The sequence below is a fragment of the Athalia rosae genome, chromosome 6 (genome assembly GCF_917208135.1).
Source record: "Athalia rosae chromosome 6, iyAthRosa1.1, whole genome shotgun sequence".
Lineage (NCBI taxonomy): Eukaryota > Metazoa > Arthropoda > Insecta > Hymenoptera > Athaliidae > Athalia > Athalia rosae.
The window spans coordinates 3,246,735-3,272,062 of NC_064031.1; the positions used below are offsets into that span (position 1 = coordinate 3,246,735).

The 25,328-nt window shown below is 37.2% G+C and overlaps 3 protein-coding genes across 6 annotated transcripts in view; 1 reads left to right on the forward strand and 2 right to left on the reverse strand.

Annotated features, from left to right (window-relative positions):
• Window positions 1-4: 4 nt before the first annotated feature.
• LOC105688731 (maternal protein exuperantia) lies at window positions 5-5,131 on the reverse strand. Of its 2 annotated transcripts, none has more exons than XM_048657241.1 (6): window positions 4,937-5,131; window positions 2,627-2,941; window positions 2,189-2,470; window positions 1,777-1,972; window positions 1,421-1,563; window positions 5-1,333 (listed from the first exon to the last, which is right to left on the reverse strand). In XM_048657241.1, the coding sequence occupies exons 1-6, from the start codon at window positions 4,979-4,981 to the stop codon at window positions 995-997; spliced, it is 1,320 nt and encodes a 439-aa protein (XP_048513198.1). In that variant the 5' UTR covers window positions 4,982-5,131; the 3' UTR covers window positions 5-994. The 2 variants fall into 2 exon arrangements, with proteins under 2 accessions (XP_048513198.1, XP_012260677.1); XM_012405254.4 differs by lacking the exon at window positions 4,937-5,131 and adding an exon at window positions 3,718-3,902.
• Window positions 5,132-12,975: 7,844 nt separating this feature from the next.
• Window positions 12,976-15,855, forward strand: LOC105688730 (calcium-binding protein P-like). Of its 2 annotated transcripts, XM_048656555.1 has the most exons (4): window positions 12,976-13,305; window positions 13,582-14,085; window positions 14,410-14,862; window positions 14,912-15,855. In XM_048656555.1, the coding sequence occupies exons 1-3, from the start codon at window positions 13,047-13,049 to the stop codon at window positions 14,835-14,837; spliced, it is 1,191 nt and encodes a 396-aa protein (XP_048512512.1). In that variant the 5' UTR covers window positions 12,976-13,046; the 3' UTR covers window positions 14,838-14,862; window positions 14,912-15,855. The 2 variants fall into 2 exon arrangements, with proteins under 2 accessions (XP_048512512.1, XP_012260676.2); XM_012405253.2 differs by having other exon boundaries at window positions 14,410-15,855.
• A 4,905-nt stretch (window positions 15,856-20,760) lies between these two features.
• Window positions 20,761-25,328, reverse strand: part of LOC105688701 (zwei Ig domain protein zig-8) — a 178,923-nt gene continuing 174,355 nt past the window's right edge. For both annotated transcript variants that reach the window (XM_048656624.1, XM_048656626.1), the window contains one exon: window positions 20,761-21,668. In XM_048656624.1, coding sequence (XP_048512581.1) covers window positions 21,565-21,668 — 104 coding nt within the window. In that variant the 3' untranslated portion in view covers window positions 20,761-21,564. The remainder of the gene's footprint in view (window positions 21,669-25,328) is intronic.

Genomic DNA, 25,328 nt, shown 5'->3' on the forward strand with positions numbered 1-25,328 from the left:
GCGGTTGCAAAATTAAATATTTATTCACATCTTTTATTATATTAATAATACAATGAGATCCGAACATAACTAGCACGGGATTAGTGGTACTTTAGTATGATTCAACAATTATAAAGAAACGACGTTCTCATGGGCTCATCAACGGTTAGTAATTAATGCATTGTGGTTTATTCCATCGTGTAATTAACATGCGCATCACCGCTGTGAATATTTTATCATTTTTTACGGCCATTCGATTGCTTCAGTTATCAAAAATTTTGACCATCCAAACGATAATATTTAGCCGGTAATCGTCTGATTGAAATGAAAATGTGAAGAAAAATTCCTTTCTTTAAATCGAACATGAAACGATTGAAGAAACCTCAACACACGACTAATTGTTATTGCTGTGGTTATACTGCAGTAGTTACGCGCGGAGTAATTAATTGGTAATCAATGCTTATTAAAAATCCACTATAAAAAGTACGAATGAAAGTTGCGGAGTAGTAATGTGGACTATTTCTATATTGTTTTGTTATTTTTTTTTTCTCACGTACGATATCAGAATTGTGTACGATGGGCATATTAATCGGTTATTATCCATAACCCCGATAACTTGAATTTTTATAGAAGATCACGGAATCTTATTATTAGAATAGAAAACTAAGTAATAAAAAAATTAAACAACATAACTCGATAGATATTAAACAAAATAAAAACAGGAAAGAAAATATATATGTTCACTTTGTGACAAACTAAAGTAAATAATATAATATAGTACTATGAATGGAATCGGATAGGGTAGTCTCCAGGACTTGTTCATCTGTCCGAATATCACGAAAAATACAACTCATAACAGTTATTATCTGACTTATCTTCTTTTCTACTTTTGAATACTTTTTTTTTCATTATATTTTTAAATACTTTTTGTATAGTTACCAATACGGGAGAACGAAGATCGAAATTTCCTTGATTCCGCTTCGAAATAAGGCACTGGCTTAGGGGTGTTTGGATCTTATTTAGTTCCATCGATCACAAGAGATTCTATTTGAGGCAAGGTTTCCTGAGGAACCGGCTTTTCTTTCAAAGGGGACCCGGTGGTCGTAGTGTCAGGGCTTTCTGTACCAGAGTCCGCACTTTTGTTGTTTTCCTTTGATTCTGCTGCGCTCTTATTAGCGTTTGCTTTCTTTCCTTCTTTTTTCTCAATGTTTGCTTTTGGCTGCGGCTTTTTTTCTGGGTCAAAATGACACTCCAATACTTCGAGCAATTCTGCTCCTTCCTCATCTTTGGCCCCAGTTATTTTTTGACTAATTAATTTTTGCAAGCCTTCTTTTTTCCCAGAAGACCATGCTTCCTAGAATTTTCAACGTATCGGTCAAACACTCCTGAATATTATGCAGTTGTTGAGAAGATACAAGGAAAATTCGGATAAATAATTAACCTTCAGTTCTGCATAGTCGACACCGGCCTCTGCGAGTAATCGGCGCAATAGACTGGCGTGTTGTCGTTCACGTCGACTCTGGCAAAGCGATGCACCGAATACTGGTCTTAAGCTGTTTTGGCGATTCACCACCAACTTTAAGCCTGAAATACCGAGAACACTCGCTCTAAGAACAACAATTACAAAACTTCTCCCTTCTTGCCACTAACTCGTGAAATCTTTTGCTATCATACACTTGAACATATGTGTAAACACTCTCGATGACAATCTAATCTTTACATCTTTATCAAACATCTTCGAAAAATTGCCGTGTCTTAAAATGATTTCAGATGGAAGAAAAAAATATAATTTCTTGCCTTCGAGCTCTTTCTCCTCTTCTTCAGTAGGTTGCACAAATTCCCTGATCAGTTCAATGGTCCCTTTTGTCGCAGCATCGCTATCTCCACTTCCGCTACCTTCACCTCCTTTTGTACTCTCCTCTCCCATACTCAAATGCTGAACCACTTGAAGAGCTAGACGTGCTCTATCAACTGCATTGTCTAGCTCCTCTTCCTTTTGCAATAAAAAGATAAGTATATGAGATGAATAATAATATACGATTAAGATATTGATTCGAAACTTTCTGGGGGGTTCAGTGTTATCTAGTGCTCCAAAAATTTATTGGTAGCAAGTGTCCTTGCTTTTATAACTCTGCACAAACAACTGATGAAATTTGTGTTTTTTTTTTCTTGGCATTAACGGATATTCTAAATGGGAAATAAGATTTACCTTATCAAGCATGACACGTGACAATGTGCGTAGGGAGAAGGTGCGAACTGTATCGGCACACTTGACTTCGGCAAAGTTGAATCCATTCAAAAAACCTTTAACAGTTTGCTTGAAGCGATCTAATAGGTTGAATTTTCTTAGGGATTCTAAAATCATTGAAGGGATGACTTTGCGTGGCTCATGGTAAACGAGTATTATACCATCTGCTGCATCTCCTTTTACAGTCTCCAGCCACGTAATAAAGTCTATTAATGCTGATATCTCACTTTTTGTCTTCAGTACCTTGTAACAGAGGAAAACAAAATAGATACAACTTAATTCAGCAATGAATTATCTGAAAATATCAATACTGGTGACTGAAAAATAGATGTATGTTGAATAAATGAATCCAGAAAAGTTCATAAATCGTGGCAATATGATTTTTGTACCCAATCGCACCTTGTTAGTCTTGTTATCTTTGAGCATTCGGTATTTCCCTATAGTCACAACTCTTATATTGTGCCGTTTTCTGGCAGGTGGGTTTAAGTCCTTGAATGGCATGACGTATTGGCCATAATTGGAGCTAGGTGTGTATCCAGCTATTTGGCATATCTCATCGATGAGCCTGCGGCCTGTCGCATCCATGTCCCATCCCACTAGCCTGTAATCACCTGGGGGTACACCTACCGCTGGTGTCGACTTTACAACAGGAGTAGAATCCCCATTTTCACTTACAGTTGACGACACCATAGCTGCCAAATCTCCGTCACCTTTCTGGAAAATGAAATTTGTTTCACTAGGAAATAATCAGATATTTTCAGAAGAATTCAAGTTCTAGAAACTCCAAGGTCTTATGAAGTAAACGGGAATGGTCTGATGTGTTTGCTAAGTCATCGAAAGAGGATAACAGTTTGAACATGGGTCTGGTACACAAAAGGATTAACCGCTACTCAGATTAACATTAGGAGTAAGTTAACTTGTGTACAAGTTGTTGGCTCTACTTCACGGCACAAAGAGACAGATCGGAACAGAGGACAAAAGTCTATATTCTTTTGAAAATTGTAAACAATGAGGGGCAGTGAAGGGGGAAATAGGAGTAGAAAAACGAATATGGGCAGTTATCGATACCAGTTCATTTGATTTAGATAAACAGACCACGAGAGAATGTTGTTGAGTAAGAAATTCTAGGAAGCTTTTCTGATATAGAATCCAGAGATAAATAATTTTATGCTACATATCAATGAATACAATATTTAATCAATCGCATACCATAAATGGAAGAATAATTTTGGGATTAATTGAGATACAAATCGCTATTGAACATACAATTATCTACCTCGACAAACGTGTGCTTTTATCAGATTGTATGGGGTAATAAAAATCGGCGACATACACGAGAGTGATTATTTAAAATCGTCGCATAATCCGATGGGATAATAGATATAATTTCACACGTGGCCGGCCTACGGGGCTACCATTTTCGTACAGTATAATTGACACCGGGATGCCCCGCCCTAGAATGAATTTATATTAAACCCTAATCAACTTACCTCAAAAATATTATTCTTCGTATAGCTGCCTTTGGCTTACTCAAGTTTAATTAGACTTAAATTATTTATAATACAGACGATTTTGAACGGAAAATATCAAGTGCAAACTAGCTGCCCGACAACACCTCAAAACTTCACGATTCAGACTGTGCAATTTTTAGGCCGACGAGCTGCGCACGTGTGCAGAAGTGGCAGGCGAACGTAGCTGACGATAGAATCGATCTCTCTCTTCTAGATCAATTTATCAGTCTCGAATATCGAGGTGACGTAACCGCGTGGCGGGATAAAATCAAACGCGTCTATCATCCCGTTGAATATTGGATACACCAATTTTATTATCCTATACAATCAAAATCACAAATTGAGAAGAGTGATTTAACCACTTCAACAAAACGAAGAGCTCACGAAAAGCGATTAAAAAAATTTTCATTTTTCAGGTCATGGAATTGAAAATTCGTTATCGAAAACTGGGTATCCCGAATGAGCGAGGACATGATTCCGCATATGAAAACGCATCGTATTTATATTTACACAAGTAAATATTTCGTTCGTGTTATACAGCGCCTAGAAATTTTAATCAGAATGGAGATTGATTATTCTATAATATTCTATATGTTGAATCGTTATCCCTGTATACATGTATATACAGAGAGTACATTTAATCAGAGCAGCAACTACAGCGGTAGCAGCACGCTGTTGAATAACCGTTGAAGCTAATCGGAATGACAAGCGCGTAGTAATCACGAATTGGACGTAGATGAACGGGATGGAGCATCGCATACGACCAATGAGTAATGACGGATGGACGGTTGTCTCGATATGACATTCGTTTTATCCCTCGTAGCATTTAATTTCAACAATTTCATAACAATTTCACGAGACCCCTTGAATATATACATGTATTGTAAATCGGTAAATACATGGCTGTGATGCACATATAATACCCAGAAAAGCTTAATCCAATTAGTTTTAAATAAAACGATGTGTACACCCCCCACAGAGCTGTTTGTCGCTGACCCACGTCCTGCGCCTCTTTTTGTATATTTCGGATTAGGTTCGCCCCTAGTCACAGACGTCTGGCACGAAAACGTGACGAAAATTTCACAGCGATTCATTGAATAGGAAAATGAAAAAAACTAATAAAAATTACAAACAAAAAACGAAATATACGCATAACACAGGGTTTATGGATCTAAATTATGAGATTGATGAGACTCACGGTTTTTGGAGAAATAATTCTCGGTTTATATGTCCTTTTCGGCATTCGGAAGATCCAGGATAAATCTTTTTTGGTTAAATTAATTAATTTCTACGCGTTCAATCGATACGTTCATTGTTTTTTTATGTGTTAAAAAAAAGACGGAGATATCAAAAGAAAGTGCAGATAGAAATATCTCGATGAAGTCTATTTTGTTTTGTATTTTATTCAGTTTTTCTGTGTGAGGAATCATTTTCCTGTACTCAACTTCACGCAGTGCCTTCCAGATGACAGTCATCGGTTATTCCTGTCAACGAAATTTCTGTATTAATTTATAACAATTGATAAAGATATTAATTGTTGAAGAAACATAGAAAAAAAATTATTTTAAATTCGATCACGCCTTTCCCTGAGGATTATTTATTGATACAGTTGCTTATTATAATCGATACTATTTTTTCTAATTATTTTCTTTATCGATGAAATATAAATACAACGATGTACATATGAATAAAAAATATATTGTGAGATGTGGTAATATTTCTTTGTTTCATTTTTCTGGAAAAAATTGCATATCCACTCCACCAGGACCTCCGATAAATTAGTTGCATCCACAGAGAGGAATGAAGTGAAAAAGCTGAATGAATTAAAAGAAGGAAAATGACAGAAATAGAGATCGCGAATTACGTTTATAAAGATCGTTCGAGATAATTGAGAAGCAAATTTGTTATGAATACCTGACATTTTTTAGTTGTCAATTTCAATTTATACACACATAATATTATTTTGATTTTCAATGCACAAACTGCACAACAAACTTTTCTGTTTTTTTTTTTTTTTTTCAACGTTGCAAAATGAAATATTCGCTATTTCAATACGAAACGAACGCGACCTAGTTCATTGAATTCCAATCATTCTGTCCGGCGCTGAAATAGGAAAAGTGACATAGTTCAATTAACAGAAAAATTTTTCCTTCGGTAGTCCAGTCGTTATAGTGAAAAAATCAGGTAGGTAATTTTGTTTTTCTTAACTTCGTTTTTTTTCTCTTCTACATTCGCTCCATTATTCGCAGGTGTGAAACGATTCGTCGACTCTTGAAGAATTATGTTCCCACCTCTTGATCTTACTTGATATTCGAAGCACTTGGTGACTTCAAAAAGCTCAGCTCAGAAAAAAAGGCATGAAAAACTTTACGAATTTTTTCGATTTCAATTTTCCGAATCTTTTCAATCAAAGAAGATACGGAAAAAACGAGCAAACGGTGCAACACTGACCTCGGCGTGCGTTTTTTTTCCATTTTCTCTCCACTGTTTTTGTTGTTACAGTTGATTTTTGTGTCTCCTCCTCTCTTTCTCTTCTCCTCTGTTTTGTTTCAATCTTGCTTTCCGTGGTATATTTAATTGCAGCAGCTGTAAAAACTCTGTTGATTGCCGTTGTCGTATCGAACATATTTGAAATCATAATCATTATTTAGCCTGGGGCATCGAAAACACGCGTGTTTCACGTTTACGATTTTGGTACTATACGGATTATAACGATAATACGTAGTAACAATATTAAATAACAATAATTTTTATTCAAATTATGAATTATATACCTGCAGTGCACCTGCAGTACCTACTGTATCGAATTTCGATCGGTTTTCAAATAATTCACACGCTCACCCTTCATCTGCAACAAGTTCCATATGATAATTGTTGAAAGAAAAAAGCACGAAACTAGTTGTACGTTTATAAATTTTGAGCATGTATCAAGCAGATACAGAAGTTTGATTTTTTTATTCGAAATTCTTCATCTATTTTCTCCGATTGCATGAATATTATTTTATCTGCACGACAGTGGGAAACGGAGAACAAGAGAATAGTACAAATAAATAAAATATGTTCAAGAGAGTCTGGAAATTTTTTTACTCACGTTTTTTCTCCTTTAATTTATGAATAATCGGTGGGTGGTTAGTAATTGGGATTTTTGATCGTTAAAAATTGACGGAACAAAATTGTTCACCTCGGCCATGTTTTAATCGGTCACATTTTACCTTGGAGTTGATATATTTTCACCGAAATTCCATGGCAGCATTTTATTCATATGTTATGCGCGATAACATAAATTAAAAAAATTCGAATAAAACTCCAAGCGTATACCTACACGCACGCCTTCTTTAATTTTACATCTGTAATTAACTAATTAAGCTTAATCGCCAATTCATGCGCAGCATATATAATTCTCCAGCTGGATTAATTAATCATTTTACACCAGCGCTCTTTTTTTCTACTTGTTAACAGAGGGTCACAAAAAATTATATCAGATCCGGCATCGAAAATACAAATTTCTGTTTCATGGTGGTCAGTGGGTTCCAAAAAAAGAGAAACGGTTTTGATTTCAGCCGCTGAGATTCTAGATAAATTTATCACAATAATTTTGCGCCCACCTAATACCGGAGGTTGATAATTTTTTTATCCTTCGATATTTCTTTTTCGCGACAGGTTTATGCAATGCACTATACGTATAACGCTACCTTATATATCACATTCAAACTTTATCTATATAATATACAATTGTTCACCATGTGTGACGGCGGCCGCAATAAGTTTTTCTACGTTCTTATATAATATTTTACAGCAGTTTCTCTACTTTATGTTCCAACAGTATTATGAGAGGTCTTTCAATACCGACTCTCCTTCCGCGCGCCCGACCCGCCCTACCCTTGCAGCTACTTATACTCAATAAGTACTCAAACGCCGATAGGGCATACACGGAAGTGTATATTGGAAAAATTGTGAAAAATTTCACCGAACGTCCAGCTCTACCCATTTTTCCATTCGGTGGACACGTGTTATTACAGCAGTCCGTGGCAGTCTCAAACGTGTACCTGCATCTTTTCTTTCTTCCAATTTTTTTAAATCTTGTTCGCGTTTGTATGCAATCGACTATATCGACCCATCAAGATTATTATGTAAAAATACGTAATTTATTCTTATTTTTGAAAATTACTCACCGTATTTTGATTTTATCGCGGCGTTTTCGTTATTTTAAAAAGCAAAAAAAACTGAACGAATGAAACAAGAATAACAAGGGAACTAATTTTTCTCTTTTCATCTCCCACACATTCCCAGCTTTTGTTCCCAAAGTTCCCGTATACACCGGTTGACATCGAGATTAAACAATTCTTTTTTTTTTTATTTTATTTTTCAACTTTTTGTTTATCCACATTCGCTTTCAGGATCCATCGCTCGAGGCCCTGTGCATATACGTATAGCTGGTATATATTGTATCTCTATGTACAACATACCATGCTCGTGAAAATAAAAATAATCTTCCTTTATTCTTCCCTGAAAAACGAAAAAGGAACGATTAAAAAAAATACGTTCCCTTTCGCCACCCCGCATGGCGTCTTCCCTCCGCGACCTGCATTCGAATAGTTTTATTTAAAATTTTTTTTTCACAGAATTTGGAATTTTTTATTCCCTGCCACTCCTTTATTTTTACCGCCGTGAATTTGTCCGCCGTGTTCACCCCCGTGCGCCATATTATAAGTACAATTGCCACGCTGTATGAATTCAAACGGGTATAATTATTTCTTTTAGCCTGGTGGCAGATGAAAAATATAGTAGAAAAAAATAATATGCATATAAAAATAATAAATAAAAAGTAACGAAAGCGAGATCCGCTTTCGTTTTTACTAATTTCTACGGACCGTTGAAAATGCGAATAATTCATCTTTTTTTACAGAAAGGAAACACAGATCGCACGATTACTAATTCGTACAGGTAATTTTTTCCGCTCATTCATTCGGTAATTTATTTATCGATCTAATTTATAATTTTATTTCATTTTATTTATTCATTATTTTCTCTCAATTTTACCCCGAGTATTCGGAATTAATCATATTACATTAATAATATATTTATACCATGTACAAATATATATATATGTAGATGCGCATATATTTAAAACGAGAATACACGATCGTCTCGTAAGAACGGTCTGGTAATTATTCATGGGGTACGGGGAATTTTAAATGAGCCTCTTTACGCTTTAATTTAGATGTTTTGACAGAAGGTTAATTTCTCCCGTTGCCCGGATCTACGTACACTAAACACGTACCATATAAATCTGTACTCGGTACACGCGAATAACGCACGAGGCATTTTTTCAATATTCGAAATAGCTGGTCTATCAAAAAACCAAGAGAAAAAAAAAAAAAAACTACAACCTGTTGCTTTCGAGTTCTAAATAACTTTCAAAAAATTTCAATCGCCTAGTAAAAACGTTGAAAAAATTTCGACGACGTGCTCGAAGCGATTGGAACGACGGAAGAAGCAAAAAAATTGTAGAATTTCTTGGTTTTTTCTTTCACCGAAATAAATGCTTCGTCCATGTTACGTTGTATAATCGTTCTTGAACATGTCCACAAATGATAGGGTGATTTCCATCAGTAATTTGCTGTTCGCGTCGTGCTGAGTACAACACGCGTGGTATACGCGGTATAGAATACGAGTCGATTTCAGGAGCACAGTAATCGCGCAAATTCAGGTGGTCGGTATCGATAACGATTTCAACATGCGCGGGCAATATTGCGTAACTATCCATCTCTCTCTCCCTCTCATCGCTACAGAGTGCAGTTGCATAATGAGAAACGTTTTGCGCGTTCGCAGGTATCGCTCGGTATCTATCTGGAATGTATAGGATTCTCCCTTCTACCACCCCCGCCCCCCACCCCCCTTGATTTTCCGACCCTTTCCACCCTATACGCTTATTATATACCTGTGTATACTGTACGGCCGCTCCCTCCTTCCTCTTCGTTTTAACCCCTGCAACCCCTGCACGGACGTCCAACGCGGGCCAACGTTGTTATTTCGCCGCAACCCTACCAATTTATGCGCACAATTACCAGCCAAATCATCCCTCTAGCTCGCCCTCACCCCCTCGACGTAAAGCCGCAAAAATTCCCAACAACTACATGATCGCAGATTAGCGGTCACTTGTCTTTCGCATTAATTATACGTCCGTGCATCTATCTATGTATATATATGTACACGTTTACACATAAATGCTCGTTGGTTTTATCTTGGCTGAGTTATTTTATTTTTTTAATCTCTGTATCTACTTTTTTTTTCCACACAGCTTGGAACTTTGATTATTCGAAGATAGGTGCCCACGGTATAATCCGGAGAATATTTCAATCGGTTTTTGAGCGTTCGAGTACTACGTGTATCCGATATACTTGTATTACTTACTTCTGGTGCAGGTAATATTTCTTCAATTATAGGAATTTTGGTGAAGTGCTTTTCGGAAGACCCACTGCAGCGTACAAGTTTTAATAAGTAATAAGTAATACATATATACATACATATATAATTGAAATCTGATTGCAAGTTTGAAGGATCGATGTGCAGAACGCGGTGTAGGAGAGTGGAAATGGCTTCCTGAGACGAAGAACGAGAAATAAAAATGAGATGAAAAAGTAAAAACGAACCGTCAGAAATATCAGGGTAATTTTATACATATTACCTACGTTATAAATGCGGGGGTGATTCCTGTACCAATTATCGAGGGGACTTTTTTACCTTCGAAAAGTTTTCGCTTCGTGTTCCTTCTTGTTTGAGAAAATTTTTCCCCACACCTACACTGCACCCCATGGAAATAAAATTATAACGAATGTGATCGTGGGAAAAAAATGAGGACTTTTCTTTCTCCCTCCAATTCCCTAATCAATCGGTTGTGCCGCGATAAACACACCGGGGACTCGAGTGATCGTCGTGACAATTTTAATGACTGGATGTTGAAATTTTTCTTTTTTTCCCCAAACTTCGAATCGCATCCAATTATAAAGGCGTTCGTCTCGACGGGCGATATCGAAGGTGGCGTGCAAAAATCGAATTCGAAACACGAATCAGGATCGCAGTTTATTACGTCCGCTCCTCCAGGATCAAGTTCGACGACAAAAGAAATACGATCGGAGGCAGGTAATGAGCAGAACTCTGGAATAGCCTTTTGGCATGGGTCCGCCATAGGGTTGTTCTTATTTTTTTTTTTTGTTCCTTTTATTTTTCATCCCCTCTCTCGTCTCGCTTTCCGCTTCGTCCCGGTTTTGCTCTCTCCCTTTCGTCGGGAGTTCCTGTTCCCTTCGCCCCTGCAGGTTGCCCGTGGTGCTCGCGGATCGCAATCCCGCTCCCGATGGGACGGATCGTGGGCATTAGGGGATCATTTATCTTACTTAGGTCCTGCGAGGAGGAATCTGCCTGACCTACCGTGGTCACCCGGGACCCTAAGAATCTCCCTCATTCACCTCGTGCAGGACCGGGACGAGTCCAGGGTCTTCCTCCTCGCCGTCTCCTTCTTTTTTATCCTTTCCCTCTCTCCCTCTCTCTATTTCGCCCCGTGCACCGAATGACGATCAATAGCTATTAGGAAGACTTCGCCAGGAGCTAAGCTCGGCTCACGGAATCGCCGGAGCTATTTCGGAGACCGAAAGCAAAAAAAAATAAAAATGAATAATAATTTGGCGGTACAAATTTTGACGACAAAAATGTTTTCTTATCACTCTCCGTTTCCTCCGAATGATCGGATCGAAGGACGGATTTATCATGATTTGAATCGATCGAAAGTGAAGCTCGTGAATTCTTGTGTAATTTTATACGAGGGTGAAAAAAAATGATTCGAAGAGAGCAAAAAGAAAGGATTAATTGGAATTATTCTACGAATGGAATGCCATTTTGTTATTTGGGAAAATTGAAAACTGGCGAGAGAAAAAATCTATTTTCGGATGAGAATTAAGTTTTTTTTTTCTTTCAAGCTCCTTGATACGTTTTTTGTGTTGTTTTCCATGAGAAATTAAGCGTGGCATTGGTATAACTGCGGCTGTATGAAAAATTTTTTTTTTCACGAATCGATAACCGATAAATAAACCAATTAAAAAGTTGGCACATTATGTATAATTGTAGAGTAAATTGAAGCTGATTTTATATAAATATCGTTTATTTTGAGACCATGAAAACCAGATCGGCGGGACATATAATTATTTATATAATTATATATTTGACTTTTAGAGAAGGGATTGTTAATTATGAATCGCAATTAAACTTCGTTTCGCGATTGTATTCTTTTTGTTTCTCTTGTACGAAAAATTTCTGTTACCAAATGATGAAAATCAAATCGTTAGAGAAAAAAAAAAACCGATTCAGAATATTCTTTCGAAATTCGATAATAGATTCCTTTTTTTTAACAGCAGTTTCCATCGAAATTTTATGCTTCCCGTAGTCTAGAGAGCACTAGGTAATTACAGAACATGTACACCCTAAATAGCACGCATATGGCGAACGGAATTTTTATTCTACTATTTTTAATATTCGTTCTCGTTCCCCCGACACACACGAGGCATTGTATCCGAAATACACTAATTGTTTCCTAGACGAAAGTTGTACCGAAGTGTAACACGCGTTCAACTTCAACATTTTTTCGTTCTTTGGTACATCAATCTAAATAAAATTTTCTTCTTTCAATTCTACAGCGGATCGAATCAGTCGCAGTTTTCTCTTCCTCTTTCCCTTTACTTCTTCTATCCAGGTTTTAAAATGTTCAAAAACTGTCGGACTGCATTCTCGTCTTTTTCTCGTACACTAAAGCTTGGCGGATACAAATAGATACCCTAATCAATGTGATGTGTACACAACTTTCCAAATAACTTTACAAATTATAAATTCAGTTGGTACACGTTAAAAAAAATAAGCTGTAAATAAAATGAAGAACTTTTCATCAAGGACTTCAAAAAGTTCTCCAATTGAACGAAAAGAGAAAAACAAATTTGAAAATTTACGAGCTGATGAAAATCTTGTAAAATTGAGCATCTCTGTACTCGACGAGGTATACCAAAAAAAGAAAGAAATGTTACGAGTAGAAGTATCGATAAAAAAAAAAAAAAAAAAAAAATTTCATACAATAACGATGACGATTATTGTTTAAACAAGTGTCTCACGTTAGCATACGCGGCGGTGGGGCGTTTTGTCCTCGTCGATAAAAATAATAAGCTCGTAACGTGCAGCGTTATATTTACGGATTGTGAATTATAATTTTTAGTAGAGAATCGAGTTCGGATAAGTAGAGAGTTCTCGATAACCGAATAAAAAAAACCATGAGGATTATACACTTTTTGATATTATCGGTGGGAGTTTTTGACGTAGTTAATTCTTCCGGATGGTTTGGAATATTCGACGACCTGTGGGAGGAGCTTTTTGGAACGCCGCAATCTACCACGGTTTCCAATACCGGTTCTAAGGACGACGAAGATTTTTGCACTATCCTCGACGAATGGTTCGGGGATAGCGATGATGACAGCGACAGCGACAGTGTAGACAGCGACGAGGATAGCGATAACGAAGAAAATAATAACGGTCTGTTATCCATACGAAATAGAAAACTCCGTCTAATTTCTCACGCGTTAGATTGAAAGGGATCGTTTCGTTTCACGCGTCATTTAAATGCTAAGTAAATCGGGGTCTTAGGATACCGGAAACTTTCCACTTTCCGCAGCGTGCAACAAGGACGTTATTTTCCAACTTGTTAACTTTTTTCTCAACATTTTTTCTATTCTCACTTACGAAAAGGAGCATCGAAACGGCGTAAGTTTCGCGACTCGATCGCGAACATTGACCTTTAATTATTTTCAGTTTTTCCGGTCGGCCAACCAGATTGGATGCAGGGAACGGTTCCTCCTCTTACGGTTCACCAACAACCGCAAGTGCAGCCTGGTTATCATCCTTATGATAACCCCAGTAATCCTTATCCTGGTCAACAACAACAGCAACAACAATTTCAGCCTCCTTACAACCCCGGTGCTTCTTATCCTGCTCAACAATCGCAACAACCACAGCCAGGACAACAGCAATTGCCATCTTATAACCCGAGTGCTTCTTATCCTGCTCAACAATCGCAACAACCACAGCCAGGACAGCAACAATTGCCATCTTATAACCCGAGTGCTTCTTATCCTGGTCAACAAGCACAGCCAGGACAACAACAATTGCCACCCTCTAACCCGAGTGCCTTTTATCCTGGTCCACAACAACAACAACCACAGCCGGGACAGCAACAACAATTTCCGGCTCCTTATAACCCGAGTGCTTCTTATCCTAGTGAACAACAACAGCAACAACCAGATCCAGTTTATTACGGTACGTGTTCCTTTTTATCCTTTTGAAAAATAGGAGTTATCAATGATTTAGTTAGTCGTATGCGATTGGTACAAGATAAGAAGGGGTTGGGAAAGGAAGAAAAAAGTAAGAGTAAGAAAATGATAGAAAAAGAAATAAAAGGGCCGAAAGGGGTGGGCGGTTGGTTGAAAAATAGGGAGAGATTGCTCGAAGAAATTTACGACGTCGATAACGAGGGTGCAGATAGAGATTGGGAGAGGATCAAAGATTAATTATTTAGATTAGGGCGGAGAACGAGACAGTTTAATTATTGGTTATCTCGATCGTTCCCTCTTTTTATTCCAGGACAACCTCCGATCGCCGCTGTGCCGTCACAGCCCTACTGGTCATCACCCGCGCAACAAAATCAACAAATTCAACCCGCGATCCAACAACAACAAAAACCTCCCCAACCACCCCAACTGCAACCCTCTTCACCCTACTACGCTCCTCGACCGATTCCGTCTGCACCTCCTCTAGTTTCCCAACCGCTTCCGGTTCCTCAACCTGCACCGATTCCTCCGGTTGGCGGAGTTCCGGCGCAAGAAGAAGCTCCTGGTTATTCTGCGGGAGCGCAAGAACAGCCGGGAAATTCCGATTCCGAAACTCAAGAGGCTTCGGCAAGCGATTCGCAGGGAGATCAGGATTCCCTCGTCCTTTCGTTGGCTGGTGACGAAATCGACGATACTAACGACGAAAGTTCGACGAATGAGAACTCGGAGAACACTTCGTAGAGTTGAAAATTATTTCGCGATATACAACACGTGCAGCAACATTTCCATGAAAATCGGGGGCACGAATTTTTCAGGCGTTTTTTGCGAGAACGTTCCGTCCCGACGTTAATTTTCTCGCAGAACTTTACGCGAGTCCCTTTGGAAATGCGGGTCGATACGTATTTCTCTGGATCACCCCACCTGCGAGAACAAAAATTGCAAGAAAAAAACAAAATATCGTTCAAAAGAAGTTGAGATTACTTGTAGACCTTGTTGGGATAACGAATCTGGAAGTAATTTCAACCAGCGATTTTTGCGACCGATAACAAATTTGGGAATTTGTAACACCGATCGATCGGTAACTGAATAAGTGATTCCAAAAAAAAAAAAAGATTTCACGTAGAAAAGAAGCAAAAAAACAAAAAAAAAGAGTTTACCAAACTGTGACAAAAACAGAAATCTGGTTTTGGGTATTTAAGCTCCGTCGAACTTGATAACGTGTCTAAATGACGAAATGAGCTACAAAATCGCGTATTATATTATAGAGTTACTACATGCGTGTTTCGTGTTTTACGCTGAGCGAGTTTAATTAATTATGTTCATGTGGTTTGCCGTGAATAGAATGTTCGAAACGTACATACGTTCAAACTACAGTGTGTGCTGCGTTTGACTATAATAGAACGATTATCGAAAATTAGTTAGCATAAATATCCCCCGGAGCCCGTAAGCGCGCCCGCTTTTCCCTATGACAGGGTCGAATTTCATCGTTTTTATGGCGTCCATACGTAACCTAATTACCCTAAAAAACAATCGCAAAAATTGTTCATCCGATTATTTTGCATAATTAACGAAAACAGCGATTCTAACTAAAATTTAAGCGCGCCTAATTTACATGTTATCTACATTTTAAGCCGATCTTTATTAAGGGTATATATGTGAAAATTTTTTCATCCCGCACCCTGCATCCCCTCTGTCATTTTCTCCTCGCCAATCGATTTCGAACACAATCAAATTAAATAAATAAATTAAGAAATCCAAATTTTTTCCTTCGCTTTGATTTATTTATACCGGATTACTTTTTTCCTTATTTTTTCAAAAAAAAAAAGTGTAACTTCGTTAGGACGAACGCTTCTGAATTTTTATCGCCTCAATTATATCATTAAAATTACGTCTTCGGAGTGAGAAACGGTGAATTCGTTCTTACAAATTTAATACGCAAAGAATAATCTTCGTTTCTGATTATATCACAGCCCTGTAAAATATGTTATCAAATATACAAATGAAATTTAAGACTCGCGGTATAATTCATAATTCAAGGGAGCGCTAAAATCGGAGAGCAAAAAAATTATCGAAAGGGGTACGGAGCAGCTCGCGTATTGATGAGTCGGTATTGAGACAATTTTTCTTCTTCCCCGAATTAATTGAAACCCTTGCAATCAAATTATTACCATATTAACTCGATTATTATCTTCGTCGTTTTTGGGGGAGTGAGAACTCATCAACGTTTTCACTGCAGTCTCAAGAATTATTTATTCATGATTTCCGACGATGTATAGCTTGAAAACAAAAAGAGGAAAGCTGGGCGGAAATTCTCAAATTGCCCGGATTGTTTCGTCCTGGTGCACCGCGAATAGCGTCAATTATGCATCTGAAAATATGGCCGGAAAAGATGGTGGCAATAGAAGAAAGAATTTTCGATAACGGTAATTTTTTGACGTACCTATTGCTAATCTGAGATCGATTTTACGTTTCTCGCGCAGTTTTCGGCAATTTTACATTTCCAAAAATGAAAATAAGCCAAAAAAAAGTCAGCCCCTCCTCCCCCTTCACCGTAACGTGAAACGATCGGTCGTAAAAATTCATTATCACTGTTCCCCATATTTCGTGTAATGATAAAATCTTTATGAATTTTCAATACCGCTTTACACACCCAACGCGAGTATTATTTCTTTATTTGTTCAACATCGTTAATTATTGTTATCATTATTCCTCGTTTCTTCTTCTCTGTAACGTTCGTACGAAACCGATATTTATTATTCTCTGCAGCTCGCGGTTTATTTTATCCCGGAGTTATTGAAAAATTCATCAATCCGTATGGTTTTTTAAACAAACACGTCATACCTACACCCCCATCATTTTTTCTCTCCCAAGTGGACGGCTCGCAAACCGTGAATTATTTTTTCTTATTATCCGTTTTACATTCCGCGTTCTTCGTTAAATTTTCGAAACGTTTCGTCGTTTTATTCGTTAATTTATTTCTTTCGTTCTCGTTTCGTTTTGCGCGCCGTTTGTTTCGTCGTTTCTTTTTCTTTCATTCTCTCGGAATAAATCACCGTTGTTACCGATGATTGGTTAGAAAGGATTGAAAAGCCTTTGGCAAAAGCGCGCTTTGAGCGAGGCCGCGCTTCGGTACTTTTTTCTCTCTTTTTTTTTTTTGTCTTTTTTGGTTTGCTCCTTTTTTGCTCGCTGACTTCCACTTCTGTTTTTTAAGGGCCGCAGCCCTTCCCGCTTTTCATCCACTTTGTCGAGGCCAGGATATTTCATTATGTGTAGACAAAGCAGGTGCTTCAGAATTGTCGGATTCAAAATCACCCGCGCAATCCGCGCGCTCTTTTTTTCCCTCCTTTCGAGGCTTGATTTTGAAAATTTTCTACTCGCAGTTTGCGTTACGGGACGGCATTCGGTCCGCAAGAGATAATAATCAGGGAGCGCAGTAGACCTGTGAAATAGAGAAGAGGTAAAAAAGGGTCGTACGGTAGAAAGGACGTTTTGTCATTACATTCGTTAATTATTTCTCCCATTCAGGGAGGTGCAATTAACATTTCAGAAATAAATTAAAAAATTTCAATCCCTACCGAGGTCTCTACTTTCATCCGCTTTGCCGACCGCGTCACTTGATTTCAATTTACATCGTACACAGGCTACCTGCGATTATATACCTACCCAGCCTATGAATAGTGCGGCGATCCATTCACATCTATCTAGTTACCGACAAGCCTTTTCAATCCCACGTACTCGCGTTGGATCCCCAGGGTTTTTCTGATTTAATTCCATTTTTCTCTCCTCCGCCGTTTTATATTTTTCGTAAAGATTTTTTCTTCCCTCCTGTTATTCGCGGCTCGATTTCCCCCCCCCCCCCCCCCAGTTCTTTTTTCGGCAAGGGAAAAACCGAATAAGGGAAAGATCGAAAAAAGAAATGCGAAAAACAAGAAGGAGAAAAATCCTTACAGCTTACACCCCGCGCAGGTCGTAAAACTTGCAACGATTAACGATCCCTCTGGCCGTTAGTTTTGGTCGTAAACCTTCGCGGATAACGGATACATATACATTTGATCATATATATATATATATATATATATATATATGTATATGTATGTACGCACGCGTATGTACTGCGTCCATAATCGAATAGGAAATAGTTTGTAAATTGTATATACGTAGGCACATAACCGTGGAAAATGGGCACTGCCACGTCATGATTTTCTGTATGAAAATTGTTGTAGCGGTAGGTATTGGAGTGGAATTTATGTACACGTATGATCCCGTTACACCGGAAAACAAGGAAAAAGCAAATATTTTCCCGCACATATGTACGGTTCATCGATGAAGTGAATCCAACCCCCGCGAGCTATAATGTACAATAAAAATGTACGTAATATTTATGTGTCAGACAATTCGTCGTCGCGTAAAATGACTCGGATGGAGTGTGTCGTTGTTACATGATTTCATTCATCTATATTTTTCATTCGTGTATTTATATAATTCTATATACCTACCTATATGCCCGTATATGGTACCGTGGGTAAGGTTCGCCGTCTGTAACAGAACTGAGGGTTGACAAGTCGAGAAAATTTGATGGGCAAGCGGTGAAAATGTGATAAGAGAAGAAAAAAAAGCGGGCCTCACATTGCATAATACTCGTGAACATTAAATATACATATTTATATTATATGCATGGATCATTTATTTACAAGAGTAAAACACTATTTACATAATAACGCGTACGTGACGCATTTCTTTTTCTTTTTTTGCCTGTTTTTTCTTCAATAAATAATATATATACCATCGTATTACATATATAATAGGTATGTGTATATATGTATTTGTATGTATGACAAAATGATGTAACGAAGAATTGGGAGGATGTAGGTAATTTTCTTTTTTTTTACCTCCGAGGTTGAGGATTGCAGGGGAAAGTTTTTTTTTTTCATCGTGGTTTTATGTCTTCTCTCCTTTCTCTCAATCATATGGTTTTTTTTTTTTGGAAGAGGGAACACATGTAGGTAAAATATCATAATCATCTCGACACATGATTTCCGTCATCATTTAAAAGTTTACATATACACTTATGATTCCTACTATATATATTTATATTTTTGTATACATAACTACTATTTATAACTTTTTTCTTGCTGTTATTCTAATTTTAATTTAATTCTTTTTCTCTTTATCGTTAATTGGTTTTTTCTCCATAGATTCCAGTTTCTCCATTTCATTCAATTATTCGTTAATCTTAATTTTTTCAGGGCACAAAATAACTAATTGTTTCAGTTTTTTTTTTTTCTTCCCGTAATTTGTTCCGTCACTTCATTGTATACAATATTATTTAAAACAATTTACTACTAACGTTTCTTCTCGTTTTATTTGCTTCGTTTTTTAGTAATCAATCTCTTTTTTTCGTAGATCAGATTTAGTTTCAGTTTAATTTTTGTTCAATTTTCCTCTTGAGATATGCAATATTTTAGTCGTCGTAATATCATCAAATTGAAAATCTATTTTTGGAAATTGAAAAGAAATAAAATAAATTTCAAACAAACCCTAGCGTAACGCGATTCTACTTTCCTTTGAAATTTCAGATGACTCGAATAATTAGTGTAAATTATTTCGTAACGACTATCCGAAGTTGTAATTGAAAATCAGCCGAACCAATTAGTTCAATTTTTACGTCACTTAATTCGGCATTTAGTCTCTGGCTAGATCCTCTTTCTTTTAGTCTCCATCTGAGATGTTCTCGGGGCTCGCTCCGCGGTCGACTGCGGGGGAGAGATTTTCTTTCGGTCATGTAACAGGGGCAAACTTATTCTGTCAATTGACCACATTAATAAACGGCGTCTCTGTGCACGCAAAAACATTATCTGGAGACAACACTTGTTAGCTATCTCAACCGTATCGATTCAATTTTGGTTATTTTTCAACCTAGATTTTCACCCCCGGCAATTCTCGGGACTTCGCTTATATATAATTCAACCTCCCGGCCCGTGTCATTTTCTTCTTTTTCGTTTCTTCCTGTCCAACGACGTCTCCTTATTTTTTTTCTCGTCTCTTTACTTTTTACGTTCGCTCAATTTATCTCGGATTTCTACTCTCCAGGAATCACGAGTTGAGTTTATTTATTTATTGTTTCTTTTTTATTTGCATTTTATTTTTCGTTCTTCTTACTCGCTTTTTTTATATATATATATAGGTAAATTTTTTCACCGTTATTCTCTCGTCATATTATATATACACTCAATTTGTTGGTTCTTAAGTTCTTTTTTTCCTTTTCCTTGCGATTTCGCGTAAAAAAGAAATACCTATTTTATCTCCTCTTCGATATCTTTTTTATTTTCATATCGTTGTTCGTCGGTTTTATTTTTTTCTTCGATCGATCAAACTAGACGTACACAAATAAATAATTACGGCATAAAACGTGTACCGGATTCCATTTTTTTTCTCTCCCCTTCTTCTATGGATATGGTTTTTTTGTCTCCTCTTTTTCACTTTCATCCCTTATATCCTTCTCTTATATACACATATATGGTATTCCGTCCGCGGAATTATTATATTGGCATAACTGCCGCAATATAAGGTATTTCAATTCAATAGAAATACGATCTATTGACTTACCGCCGCAATAATAGTGATCGATCTATCGTCGGGAGTGAAATTTTTTCATCTCTGATTATTTATTTATTTGGTTATTTGATTTTATTATTTTTTTTTTGCTACAATTATTCACGGTTATGTGCAGTTTATTGCACAGGTGATTATGGAATACGAACTTCACAGTTTTTCACAATTAGTATGATTAGAATTTTTTTGGTTACCTTTTTTTTTATTACAATTTTTCTCCAATTTTCTTAGCAAAAATGTTCTTTCGTCAATCACTCGGGCGAAAAAAATTCTTCCGAACGTTTCACTTTTGTGAAATTCGAATTTTGAAAACCGCTGCACGCGCATAAATTGATGAAAAAATTGACTGGTCAAAAAACAGAAAAAAAAAATAACTACTCAAAAGTCAGATATTCTCAAACGAAATGTTCTTTTTTCATTTTTATGCACGTATGTCTGTGATTCGTTTATTTTTCCATCGCGGGAAAAAGAGATGCAATTATTTCAGCTCTTTTTTTCTCTCCAATCTTCGACTCATCCTCTTTGATATTTATTCAATTTATCATATTCTATTTATTCTTCGATATTGTTACCGATATTTAATTTGTATAAATTCCTCTCATTCGCCACGTAAATTTATTCTTTCACTGATGGATATTTTTTTTTTTTCTTTCTCTCCTTCCATCACCTCTGGTTTCGTAATTCTCGGGTGCTTTTTTGATTTTATTTTTTCGTTAATCATCCGCAAATTATCAGATATCGTTATACTTATCGTTAATATTACTATTATTTATTCAATATTTTTTTTCTCTTCGTTTCCAACCCCCGCGGTAAATTATATTGTAATATATAATGTTAGTTCGATTCTATATACACATTATCTGAGTTGCCCTAAGAGAAAGGCGACCGCCACAAGGATTATACGTGACGTCGGTGACCCGGCTGCGGTATTTCCGTGTTGCATCGCCGCCGGATGTTCCCCTGCAACAAAAATTTGAGAAAAAAAAAATTGGATTAAAAAGACATCCCAAGGATCAATCGATCCGAAGAAGATCGCGAAAGCTCGATGTCGTTCCATTTTTCCATCTTCTCTCCGTTATTTATTTATTCATTTTTTTTTTTAATATAAATTTTAAGACCCGCGATATTTTATACGAAATTAATCTCAGCTTCTCAGAGCGCGCCCGGGATTTTGCGAACCTCAGGGATATATTGTACAGCGAATAAACCATTATGCATGAATATACATTATATCTGTTGTGTACACACTGGGTGCCCCAGAAGTAACGGACGCAATGGCTGCATATCACATCTGACATGAAATGAAATTTTGAGACGAAAAGTCCTGAACCATTTTTTGATCAGACGCGTGTATAATGAATAATGAATTGAAATTAGAAGCTAATCAACTGAGTGCGATATATGGGTTTTCAATTGAATCGAAAATTGTTGAGCCCAAAAAACGCCAAGCTTATTTAGTCTTAGATTTTTGTCAAAATTGGCGCCGGAATCTGACATTCTGTTTTGTCAAGGTTTCCTATGATATTCTTGAATATATTAGTCTCAGGAATCAAAATTTACAAGTTAAATTGATCTATCTATCAAATTGATCGAGTTATCGCCAATTTTTCACTTTTTGGAGCAGGAAAATGGAGATATCTCGATGGGAAAGAATCGTGGCTCAATTTGGACAACGGAATTGTGTTTCTGAGGTCAAACTACGTAAGAAAAGTGCCATACGATCAATCTAAAAAAATAAAAAATTTTGGTTAAAAATTGAAAATTTTCGAAGGGGTACCCCTTACGATTTTCTTGTAGAGATTCTTATTTCGAAATTGCCTATCGACACTGTCAGCGAGACCGAGTGGGATGGACGTTGATTACCATCGACGAAGTTGCGGCTCCAGAACTTTGCCGAACATTATGATATTTACACCGAAACGAGGGTTCGCCGTGAACTCCTATTGGTCGATACACCTTACGTATCCTCGCAAACGGATAATATCCCGGCTCGAACGGATAATATCCCGAGCGGTTTGTTGTGAGACGTCACCTCTGCTCAGCCCTGAAGGTGACGCCTCAAAACAAGGCCTCTCGTTCGTGGCTACCTGACTCCAGCTAAGTTCGGGTTTGCTGGTGAATTGAAAAATTCGAATATTTCGACCCATGCATGGATTGCGACGAGTCGAAGGAATTTTTCAAAAATTGAGATATCTCGATGAGAAAAATTCCTAGCTCGATTCGACCAATGGATTCGTGTTCCTGAGGTCAAAATACGTAAAAAATGTGCCCTACAATCAATTTTCAGAAAATAAAAATTTTCGGCCCAAAAATCGAAAAAATCCAAAGGGTCCAACGCCGTAATTTACCAAATTTTATTTTTTCATTTCTTGGAATGTTGAAAAATAAGCGAGAAAGGATTCATGATCATTCGATTCTTTGATAAATCTGCAGACGGCATAAAGCACAGTTTTCGAAAGAAATTTCTAGTATTCGAGTAATTTTGTGGTCCGTGTAGATGTTATCTTAGGTATGTAAGCACATGATCTTAATATACATACACAGTATGTACTATTTGTACATAGGTAGTTTGTTGGACTGCATAGGAGCAAGCAATTTTGGCAAGATAAGTAGGTACGTACGTACATAGACGTATAAACTATTTGGGATTCCATTCGTGATCCGTAATCAGGAGCAAACCGAGAACAGAAAACGGATAACGTGGAGAACAGAGGAGAACAGTGGAAAACTATCTGCGTACTCTATATACGTTATACGAACTTTGGTGAAAACTTCTAACCAAGGATCTCTACTATTCCGTACATAGGAATATAGATTCTATAAATCTAGCTAGCTATATCCATATACTTTGTTCGACCGGAAATCGTTGTTGGCTCTGCAGACCCGCGAGGGTGCGACGGATTTTTAAACCGAACTCGCGGGTCGCCATTTTGTCGACAAGGGTGTACGTGCTTCGATCATTCCGTTTCAAATTTCGAACGCTTCGATTTCACCGAATAGAATCAAAACTGAGAAGGAAAAAAAAGGAACGTGAAACGGGAAATTTATTTCACATGCGATGAAAAAAGAAATGTTCGTCAAAAACTGACCAAATTTCAGTGAGATTTTGACAACCGTTCGCATCAGACTGAGGAGTAGCGAATGCTGAAAAAAGAGGATCGAGACGAAGGAGAGAGGGAGGATATTTCGGATTTAATCAGACGACCCTAATTTCTGACATCTGTTTCCGTGAACCGAGGCATCTTTCGTAGAGTGACGCGGTGGAGAATCGCGGTAAATATAATTACCAACCGCACTGCAGAGGGGAATTAAACATTTGAATTTTCTAACGGGGTGTAAACTCAATTGTCGCGTTATTATATCATCGGAAGAATTTGTATTTTCTCCTCCTGAAGTTGAACTAAAAACGTGGAAAGAAAAACCAGAGGAATAAAGGAAGAAGACAGATAAGAAAAATTTTCGAGAACACCTAAAAAAATAACGGGGATTCCATCGATCGCGTCAAACGCATATGGAAGGGATGACAAATAATACATTGCAAATAAAATATAAGAGAGAAAATATTATTGATGAAAAAATAAAACAGCTTATACCGTCATATGTCCACGAGATAACGCACGTATTGGCTTCGCAGGTCTTTTTTTCTCTTCCTCCCCCATTTTTTTTTCATCAAAGTTTGAGAAATTTATAGGGACCGAAATTGGAATGAAGAGCTTTTGATAGTCTGAAACTCGAGCTCCAAGAATTATTATCGAGTCAAAGGAGATCTACAGCTGGTTGAAAATTCTGTTTGAACTCAAGTTAAACTATACATTGTTATGCGTTTTCGGAACTTGGTTGTAAAGAAAAAAAATTGTCTCATCGTACGTCTCTCTTTTTTTTTTGTTTTATCTTCCTTCCGATACACCCAACAAATTTCTAAGGATAAAAGATTCTCGCTTACTCAAAATTTTCGAAAAAGTGCCGGTTGATCTTTTTCAAAAAAGGAAATAAAAAAATTACACATGAGAATCAAAAGGCAGCCCTGTTGTTTGAAATAACAGGGATGTCATAGGTGATATTTTTGTTTGTCTTCTAAAAATAACACGACGTTGGTTGAGGGGGTATGAAGAATCGTGTTGAATTGGTAAACGTTTCGGCTACACGATCATCAGACTCTGCAGAGAACGAAACGATTTCCCATATAGATTTCTTCAATTTCCTCAATTTCCTCGATTTCCCTGCATTTTTGTATGGCAGTTCGATGTATACCGACATCAAGGGTACGTACGTACGTTACGTGAGCTGAGTACTCGGTGTCTGCTTGTTCCTGATTTGATTTTGATATCCCTCCGCTTATACTACTCCACGTTTTCTTCTCGGTTTGTTTCTACTTTTTTTCGTCGCTTTTTCAATCGGTTTTTTTCAGATTTCTTTTCCCGTCACACCCGGAGAAAAGAAAATTTTCCCCCGCTGCATTTTCGCCTGTATTTTTCATTTCGAATTTCACACGGCGAAAATCAATGGCTCCAGGTGACTACTGGAGCAAAAAAACAATACGAATTCGAATGTTGCAATAACTAGATAACAGTTTTCGCAATCGGTATACCTAATAATTAACCGAATGAAAGTAATTGTATT

Bases quoted from the DNA above. Each gene is read 5' to 3' on its own strand.
- LOC105688731 (XM_048657241.1), bottom strand. From the start codon at position 4,981: ATGCCGAAAAGGACATATAAACCGAGAATTATTTCTCCAAAAACC. The intron at 2,942-4,936 runs GTGAGTCTCATC...TTCATTTTCCAG, and splicing joins GAATTATTTCTCCAAAAACC to AAAGGTGACGGAGATTTGGC. The intron at 1,334-1,420 runs GTTAATTATTTA...TGAAAATTCTAG, and splicing joins TCGACTATGCAGAACTGAAG to GAAGCATGGTCTTCTGGGAA.
- LOC105688730 (XM_012405253.2), top strand. From the start codon at position 13,047: ATGAGGATTATACACTTTTTGATATTATCGGTGGGAGTTTTTGACGTA. The intron at 13,306-13,581 runs GTCTGTTATCCA...AATTATTTTCAG, and splicing joins TAACGAAGAAAATAATAACG to TTTTTCCGGTCGGCCAACCA. The intron at 14,086-14,409 runs GTACGTGTTCCT...TTTTTATTCCAG, and splicing joins ACCAGATCCAGTTTATTACG to GACAACCTCCGATCGCCGCT.